At 33.9% G+C, this 10350-nt stretch overlaps 1 protein-coding gene across 1 annotated transcript; it reads left to right on the plus strand.

The window, feature by feature from the left end:
- Positions 1 to 2034: 2034 nt before the first annotated feature.
- LOC148597074 (uncharacterized) lies at positions 2035 to 6431 on the plus strand. The gene is made up of 4 exons (XM_088564074.1): positions 2035 to 2195; positions 2768 to 2897; positions 3337 to 3411; positions 4382 to 6431. Exons 1-4 carry the CDS (start codon positions 2189 to 2191, stop codon positions 6315 to 6317), a joined length of 2148 nt encoding a protein of 715 aa, XP_088420200.1. The 5' UTR covers positions 2035 to 2188; the 3' UTR covers positions 6318 to 6431.
- The last annotated feature ends 3919 nt before the right edge of the window (positions 6432 to 10350 follow it).

A 10350-nucleotide genomic window follows, 5' to 3' on the forward strand; every position in this document is an offset into this window, starting at 1 on the left:
CTTAAATAGTAAATATTACATTAACCGGTGTTATACTTAGACTGTTTTGTAAATATGTAACGGTAGATATATTAAAGAAACTGCCTGCATAAAAAGTCTTCGTCAAACATTAAAAATGCTCTTTATAATGAAATATGAGCTAAATTGACAATAATTACATTATTGGACAAAGATATTTTATCTTATCAATAAATATTGTAACAGGGTTTACATTTTTATACCATTGAGTTTTGTATCCATAGAAACCCTGCTTATATTTAGTGTTTTGCCACACTGTCAGTATTGATTATGTACAAATCTTTGGACAACATTTAAATAAAAAAAAAAAAAAAAAAAAAAAAAATACTTTAGTAGTAGTCTTGGTAAGAATCATGCGAGATCTGAAAGATGTGATAAAATCCCAAAAGCTACATACTTTTAGTTTTGTAATAAATTTGTTTTGTGGGTTTATACTATGAAATGTGTAATTATTCATTCAAATCTGCCTGCTCTTGAGAGATAATCAATATTGCAAATCCAAAACATTCTATTGTATTCTACAGTGCATTCTATATAATTTTGTATCTCCTAAGAACATAGGTAACGTGGACAGCTGAATGTTAGTTTCTGTTTACAGTGGCAATTCAAACAAAATATCGAAAATAAAAATACGTAGTCTTTCTACCTATGAATCACATTTTGCATAATTCTTAGCTTGAATGCTACTTAAATATATACAATGTAACTTTATCAGATGCGTTTTCGTGTACATTTGTCCCCCGGTTGTCATGGAAGCCAAACTTTAAGCCTTACCAAATATTGTCAAAGCCATGTAATGCTACTAACCATCTGCCCCATTGTTACGTACAAGACCTTTGATTCCATAGGAAGTGCATTTGGCAATGTAGGTGAAGTAGTTTATTACAATGTTTTATCTCATGCTCGTTATCTATTGTATGGAATTCTAATTTTGCATATTCATCGTTACGTACCGTCTAATGCGGGAGGCCAAATGTCCAAACAGCGTAAAATTCACATTTACAATCTTTTCATTCATAACAGAAAGGAAAAATTAATGTATACATATGGTTCAATTGATAAGTTCAAAATGACATCAAATTAAGATAGTTGTATTTGTCAATAGTAAACAAATGCAGGGCGTACCGGAAACGCCTTCAATTTTTGGTGTGACCCTTCTATTTAGCTACTTAGTTTATGTGCATGGATACTTTTAATATTTAAAAAAAAAATAAACTGTTTGATATTGTTGTTATTAAGAATTAGGCAATAAATAAAACATTGTAATTAAATGGAGAATATATCACTCATATTCATAATCCAAATATTATGACAAAAATGTTTATGACAAAAAAATAAGACAAAAAGGAAACACCAAATCATAAATGAATAACATGTCCAAAGAGTATTGTCCGAGTTATTTAGCAATTAAGAGATGACGAGACTGATTCTAATATTTTTTCTGAATGGAAGAATTACTGCTTATTTATTAAATTTCGCGATTAGTGATTATCGCGAGTATTTAAGTTCGAATAATGTAGATATAAATATATCTACAAATAATACTTTACTTTTGTTACTTTGTATGTATGATTTTAGTTACTTTATGTTCTTTGTTGTGTGTGTGTCTGTTTTCCATGTCTGGTCATTCTCCCTGGATTACATTCTTTTGATTACCACTATAACCTTGGTTCCCTTGATTACTCTTAATAACTGATCGTCAAATTCGTAAAAAAATAATACACCGCAAAAAGTATATATGTAGTTTAGATGCACACCATGATAATGTTAGTTTAGCCCGATTCTTACAACTATCAATACAATAAAAACGGAAACTAAAGAAAAAAGCCTTTGATATAGGAGTGTGACACCTTTACTCATACAGATGGATTTAAAAGTCATAAAGTGGAAAAAATTGGGTGGGAGTTCACAAATTGTTTTCCATTTGTATGTTTATTCATCCATAAATGAGTTACATGGGATATGGTTTTAAAATGATCAATTTCTGAATGAAGAAAGATGTAATATATATTTCTCAATTTACTGCCAACAAATCCGCCTAGACACGCAACGTATATTTTCTATTAAAATACAATTACACGGCGTTTCCCAGAGGAGAAGTCGCATCATCAGCCGTTGCGTTGCAGATAGATGAATAATTTCATTTCGATTTGGTGAGAAACATTCCAACATGGTCGGTATGTATTAAATATTTCCAACATGGCCGGTATGCATTTCTGTATGTAAGCATGTTCGGTATTTCAATGTTACTTTGTAAGTGTTCTTGGTTACGATTTTGTTGTCGGTTTTCAGATAACCGAGTTCCAAATATCCGGTTTGCATCTATGTTTTAACTATACATGTTGTTTTCTATAATTATTATTCGCTCTTAGTAAATCAACTTATGTTACATTTCTGAACACGCTCAGTAGGAATTAAAACGAGTAAAATGCACCATTTCACGCAAAACGTGTTCAACTAGATTTGTACAGATAATGTCAAATTTACCTCGCATTTTATGAACAAATTAAAGAAAGACAACTTCAATGTAATCACTTTTGAGAACTTTTTAAATATTAAGACTAATATTTTCTCTTAACTGATAACTGGAAAGCATAGTCAGAACCTTAAATAGAATGAAATCAGAGACAGCAAATGCCATATTGCAAAAATGACAACAATATGAATATGAATATTTTGTATTGCAGGATTTATCCAAGCAAGCTCTTTATAAATTCAACAAATATAAGTGTTATGATCTCTTTTACAGAGAACGACGTCGCTTATGTAATTATTGGCTGTACAGTCGCTGCTTTTGTCCTGATAATTCTGGTGATAATTGGTTTATGTTTGTTTCTCAGCTACCGCAGAGGAGAAAATGTTTGCGGTTGTTGCAACAGGTACACAAGAAGCATAAAAACATACAGTACACTTTTGCATTTCCTTCCAAAAATCTTTTCAGATATATTTTGTTCCCGTGAAAACCCTTTTCTCATCATTAACATTCACTTTTCAGTAACGAAGGTTTGTCCGCAAGTAGTATCAATAAGATGCAGTTTAAAAGCAAGTGTTTTAATTCGCATATGAATTTTGCCTGGCTCTCAATTCAAATTGGTAGAACGTGTTTTTAACTATTCTTGATTACGTGGCTGTAATCTGAAATTGCAAGCACCATCCATGCATAATTAGCCACATTTATAATCTTGTAAGACAAAAATTGACAATTGACTGGTTTTTATTTTGTTTTTGTACAATTCCTTGTATAAAGCAAAACAGCCAGATTGAAGAAACCATGTTAATCTTATACTAAACACGGTTTTACTGTTTGTGTTTTTGTAGACACAGCGAGGAAAAAACACGTATTCTTCGAGTTTTACGGCCTCGGAATATTTTCAAAGCCCGACAAAGACCGAGGTAAGAAAAATGTACTCCTCAATCTGTTTCTTCTATGGTGTCAGGCAGGACTCTTATATCTAGATATATAGTACTTTGCATGGTTATTTTGTACACGTCAATATTCAAAGATATAAATATATATATGTAAATACCTAACGGTTTCCTGACTTTGGAAAAAGCCCTTACTTTGATTTACAGTTCCCTAGTTCCATATCTTATTATGCCGCCACTCAAAAATTTTTTTTTTAAAAAATCACGGAGCCGTAGAAACTGATTTAAAATGCCCCTTTACAATGGGGGAGCTGGGCAAACATCCTTTTACGCCGTGCTTAACACATATATCTAGTTTTGATACGAATTTATGTCTGGGGGAAAGAAATGTAACTTGTATGTATCATGGAATAGTTGTCAACGTGTCTTGAAGTTTCGATAGACAAATTTAGCAAAGCACGTCACCATGCATTCATTTGCTAATATCGTAGTCGATTCAAAATGCTCCCATATTCTAGTATTTTTCATATCATTTTAAACTGGAATCATTTAAATGTATTAATTTGGAAATGACACACTTTACTAACTCTGATGACATCACATAAACGTGAAGGCTGTTATTTGTATACAGAATGGAATCTTCCCTACACAGTTACACTTTTGGTTTAATGGTTTAAACCCCTGAAAAAGATAAAAAAAAATCTACCATCTGACCATGCCTTGTATTGAAAAAAAAAATACTGTGAAAGTACTATTGTTCGTGGGGTATCAATTTTATTTTGTGAGTCAGAGTACAAAAATTTGTTTCCAACAAAAGGAAATTCCCATTGATGGGTTTACTGAAAACGTCAAAACCACGAATTCAAGAATCCACGAAAATTGGTATTCACGAAATAAATTACTTTAACAGTAGTTATTATAACGAATAATACATATTTGCATTGTTCTTCTTTATTATTAAATTTGTTTATCTACTTATCATATTTGTTTTCTTCAGTCATGGTCATGATGCACACTTGTCAACAATTACCCGAATATACAGAAATATAATACCACAACCAAATCAAAAGTTTGCTTCCTTTCATGCTCAACAAAAAACTGGAATGTCAGTAAAATACAACGAATTCAACGATACACGACAGTCCACATCTTCAGAATATCATAATGGGTTAAAGTCGCTAAATTTTCACGAATTGAACGGTGGACAACCAAGCGTTTTGTCTGGAAAACGCAACGACGTTACTTCGGTAAGGTATTATGAAATGAATGGTGGAAAACCATTATCAATAGACTTTTATGCGAAATCCAAACCCAAACCTCAGAACCGAGCGATCACCCAGTACATTCACGTCGACCCCGGACCCTCATACCAAGGAAACAACATCGAACAAACCATAGATTACCCAACTAGTGTAATTGAATCAAACGAAATTTGGAACTTCCAAATTGAATCGGCAACTCAGACCACAGATGTTAAAACAACGTCTTTGGAACCTATTGAGGCAGTAGTTATTGATACTGACGTTACAGAAGTAAAAAAAACGTCGTTTGAACCTATCGATGCGGTAATATTAGATGAAGAGCACGTTAAGCCGGTCGTAAAATTTCAAACAACAACTCAAACGGTTTCTGTTGATACACAGGCAACACAAACATTTCAAGCAGAGACTCATTCAACTCAGACACCCCATGTCGAGGCTCAGGCTACACAGACGATTCAGGAAAAAATACCGGACATTCTTATAGAACCACCAACACCAAAACCAGAAGTTAAAGAGGTAGAGATTCAAAAGACTTTTACGTATCCTCCAGAAGTGAAACAGGAAGTTGAACCATATCCCATAACTTACTCACCGGAGGACTGGTTGGAATGGGAGAGTTATTACTATGGTAATATTGCACCGTATATGTATCCGCCTCAGCCGATATTCCTTGATGACGATTACTACTTATCAGACGAGCCAAAGAAAAAGAATAAATATAAAACAAAAAAGCGGAAGTCAAAAACAATAGAAACACAAACGAAAATTTCAAAGGAAGAAGACAAAGGAACAGAAATAACAAAAGTGATAGAGAAACAAGTTATTATTGTACCTGATGTGCGCTACGCCTCAGAGTACGTCCAAAAAGAAGACAAGAAAGACACAAAAGAAAACAAAGCAGAAGTGTTCAAAGAAAATAAATACAAGGATTATTTTGGAAATTTTAGCAATAATCACATGTCTGTAATGCAATATTCAGGCGATAAACGTAAAAGTGTTCCGAATGGTGGTGGACGGCGAAAATCAAATCAGAGCAATCGAGCAAAATCGAGTAGTGGATTTAAAAAGGGAAACGTGCTAATATCAGAAAAAGATTTGGTAAGAATCTGGAACTCACGAAATAACCATAAAAAGCATGTTGGGGAAACAGGGTCAATTAAACTCGAACTTCCCCCAGATTATCTAAATCGGACACGCTTTGATGATGATGTAAATGCTGACAATAGTTTTCAAAGGAATAATGACGCTAACCGGTCTTTGTCGCAAACAGACAACAGAAGCCACCGAGATAGTTATACACATCTTTTACGAAGTAGTGAAATGGCACAAAATATTCCACCTGCAGATTATGACATGGGTTATGAACAAAATAACTCCAATGACTCCGGAGTTTTGCAGCGTTATCTAAGAGATGTTAGTAATAACGCTGACAGCAGTAGAAATATGAGCAGTCAGGAAAACAGATATTCATTTCGAAAATCATTTGGTTCAAGACAATATGGTGAATCAAATAAATCTGGTTACGTTTCTCATGTGGGGTCGTACCGACCAGAGGCGGATACATTTATGCATAGAAACGAAACACTTCAGCCACAAGTTGTTGAGATATTACCGGACGACGTTCCGGTTCGACCTGACGAAATTCGTACCAGTGTAAAACTTCCACAATAACATCAATACACTATATGTACATATTGTTGTGTTTAATTCTACACATTTATTTTCGTCATGCCATACCTACATGTACATGTGATCTAAATACATAAATCAAATAAAATATTTAATTTGCCAAAACCGAATAGCTCATGTATACATGTAAGAAAACATTCGCGGAAGGCATTGTGTGAAACGCGTTAAAACCATAGATACATATACATGCGCAATACAACGTAACATCTCTAAACCGAACCATTTCCGGACTCTAGACGTCGGTTCGTTTGGACAGTTGTATGGTTCGTCCAGGTTCAAAATACATTTAAATTGACAAAATGGGACTTAAAAATTGTCTGTTGTAGACAGGTTTCTGTTTATTCATGGGTCGGTTTAGACAGGTTTCACTGCACTAAAACAATGTAATCCTATAATGCATGTACACATTCACACATAAACATGCACAAAAACTTACGCACACACTTGAAGTAGCAGTCTTATTCAGAATGAGATACAGACCACATAACCAGTCTTGATTTTTCATTTGATGTTGCGTTTTTTAGATAAAATTTATATACATTGTACAGCCCCTTGCAGGTCCGGGTGTCAAAAGAATAGGCCTGCGGCAGCGCTAAGCTTGTCGAAAAAGGCGACTAAATAGTGGTCAGAACCCTAGCCGGGGGCTAGGGCGCTCTGCCCACAGAGCAACTGGGATGTGTTCCCCAAGTGGTGGAATGGGGTACCCCTGGCGTGTTACATGCTGGGGTTGTCAGGCTATAATACGGAAAACCTGACCGCAGACCATAGTGGTGCACCGTGTTGGGAAAGATGCCACGTTCCTCGCACCTTAAAGAACGTTACTGTGGTATTCTCTCGGAGTAGGAACCACAGGGCTCCGCCACAGGAGGCTAAATTGCCCGACCCTACCCACCTCTCCCTTTTTCCAGTGGCAATCAAAATTTGTCGACCCCATTGCCCTTGTGTCCCATCCCTTTTTCATTTCATCATCAATTGCATGTCCATCGTCTTAATATAGCTGAAATATTCTGCTCTGACAAACATATATACATTGTACATGAAGTAAGCACTGAATTGTAGATGTACAGGTACTTAAATCTTGCATTATCCTTTACTTCCAGTCATATGACTTGTTAAAACCAAGAATAAACCAATGTATTAAGATTCAAGTATTTTATGTAAAATATCTAAAGAACATATAATTATTCAAGGGGGGGGGGTGTAGTAAAACTTAAGTACAATGGGTAGGTACAGATGTGCGGCCCATATTGGTCTCCTTTGTATGATTGGTAATATATGAAAACAATAGGAATTTAGTTGCAGTATATGCGATTAGGGTTAAAATGTACAAATTATAGCATATATATTTACACATGATTTGACATCAATTTAATCATACTTAAAATCATCAAAGTAAATAAAGATTAACACTTGACTGATAGGCAGGAAGGGATCCAATTAGCTCGGATATGATAATTTCTTTAGCTACAATGTTCTTCCTGCTGTGATAGGTAGATACTGATAAAGACCATGCATATATATGAATGGGTAACATAAATGCTTCACATATATATGAATGGGTGTTGGTTTTTTATTGTCAGAATATATAAATGGGGTGGGTAAAATTTTTTGGGGCCGCGCATCTGTACACTTTTACCTGTTAAGTTACATTCCCCCCGTTGATTCATTATAATATTACCAGTTATATGTTTTTAAATACAAAGAGCGATAACTGTTACTAAACAAGATACAAAATTGGTTAATTCAAATAAATCATGAAAAAAGGCTTTTAGACATATATATAAAGATGTTGGTATATTTCGATCTTTATACATAACATTGGTGTAAAAAACCTGATTGCAATCGTTTGTAAGAATTTGTTCTTACGATGACATTTCAGAAAGCAACAATAATTTAATATTTAATAATGTATATAAAGTCTAATATAAACGATAATATATATGTATAAAGATGTCCGGTTTCATAAAACATCTGAAATTTAGATTTTCATCAAAATCCTTCCCTGACTCGAGTTTCGACCAATCAGATTACTTGAAATTGAAGATTTAGGAACAATACAGGATTTAAGAAAATTCTGAACTTGAGAAACCCAGACCAGGTCATATAAACAAAATGTTAACATCTTAAGAGTTAGAACCGAATTCGACTGATTTTTATAATTCGTAAATTTTTGTTTTTACCCAACACTGTCCCAGGCCAGGAGAGGGTTGGGCGCTAACAAACCAGTTTGAACCCGTCACATTCTAAATGTGCCTGCCAAGGGAAGAAGCCTGTGGTCTAGTGGTTGTCGTTTTTTATGTTAATTGTTATTCATTTTACTTTTTTTATAGATGAAGTCGATTTTTTGACTTTTCCAATTTTGTCCATTTCATTCTTTGGGGCTATTTACAGCTTTCTTTACCCATCATTGAATACTATGTAGAAGGTTACTTGTACGTTGCTTGACTTTTGGTAGATGATTGTCGCATTGCTAATCATATACGTACCGCATCTCCTATTTGTATATCTCTGTTACATAGTTATGATATATATTTTCATATTAATGTCGTGTTGTTCCTACTTTTCTTGTTCTTTATGACGCTAGCTATTAGAAACAACAGGAAGTAGGCATATTAACTCAGTCGGACACGTTATTCTGAATCCGAGCCAACAATTCGTTACTCTATCCCTTAATACCGCGTGCTTGGCAAAGAAACAGAGACTACCATATCTTAAAGCTCTAGGGTGACTCGGATGGGATGGAACCCATGACCTCTCGCACTCAAGGCACATTTTCAACTTGTAAAAAACATGGTTATTTTAATATAATGACATGATGACTCATTAAATTACTTAAAGTCTAAATTCCTTACTTCTACAGCGTATTAGATTGATGAACACATTAGACATGCAGGTGTTTGACAAAATACACCTATAAACAAATTTCCAATGATTTTGAAATAGTCACATTTTCTAAGCATAGTGCTTCTGCATGTTAGGCAAGTTCATTTACTCCTTATACTTGACAAATCACACAAAAGAAAGTAGTTAATAGCAATAGCCACTTTTGAATATGATTTACATTTCATGTTTAATGATTGATTGTTAGGGTTTTAACACCCGAGTAGCAACATTTAATGCATCTTGAGATTTATTTTAATAATTAAAGATTTTTATATGTATGAAAACATTCTTTGCTAAATTACTCAAAGATGAAACTGATATGTTTCATTCAAATGTAGGTTAAAACGGATTTCAAACATATCAAAAAATCACAATACGGGGTTCGTAATATGAAAGATATTTCCCGTTCATCTCAGCGATGTATTTTTGTAGTTTTTATTGATTGATTGATTGTAGTTGATTGTTCTTTGACAGGTATTCAATGCATTTCAGGATGAGAAATTTTGACCAATCGAAAAGACTTGCTTTTAATAGTCCGACACTCTGGACCGGATCTTTATTGTATTTTGTTAGCTGAAAGAAGCAACAGCCAAACATTTATAAATATTATTCCATTCGGACCAATATTTCGACCCTGAGTCAACTAATCGTCATCCGACCACCTAAATACCGAGTGCGTTCACGAGAAGCAGTGGCTACCATTTATAATGTTATGTTTGACATGGTGATATATCATACAATATAACCAGCAGTATAAACAGTCTTTACTCCTACAACGAAATAGATTGTTCAACAACTCAAATATGCGGATGTTTTTAATAGGACAAACATAACCAATAATCATACCACAAACAGTTCTTGCCATGCATGATCTGAATTTTGAAAGTCAGCTTTTCTGTTTGTTAGACAAGTTCACCGATTCCTTATACTCGTCAACTTACATTTATCTCAATTGCTATTTTTGAGAATGTTTAATACTATTTAACAATTTAATATTTAATAATAAAAAAATACTACAAACAAATATTGATGCATATGTCTGCGCAACTTTTAATTTTTGATTATTGTCATTTACCTATTTATATCAACTAATGAACAATTTAACAATTTTTTACTGGTACACGTGATCTTC

The sequence above is a fragment of the Perna viridis genome, chromosome 15 (assembly GCF_037379345.1).
Source record: "Perna viridis isolate PV_CMFRI_1.1 ecotype Kerala chromosome 15, ASM3737934v1, whole genome shotgun sequence".
In the NCBI taxonomy this organism is placed as follows: domain Eukaryota; kingdom Metazoa; phylum Mollusca; class Bivalvia; order Mytilida; family Mytilidae; genus Perna; species Perna viridis.

Coding starts and splice junctions, on each gene's coding strand:
- LOC148597074 (XM_088564074.1), top strand. Junction 2,898..3,336: donor GTTTGCGGTTGTTGCAACAG/GTACACAAGAAG, acceptor GTGTTTTTGTAG/ACACAGCGAGGAAAAAACAC. Junction 3,412..4,381: donor AAAGCCCGACAAAGACCGAG/GTAAGAAAAATG, acceptor TGTTTTCTTCAG/TCATGGTCATGATGCACACT.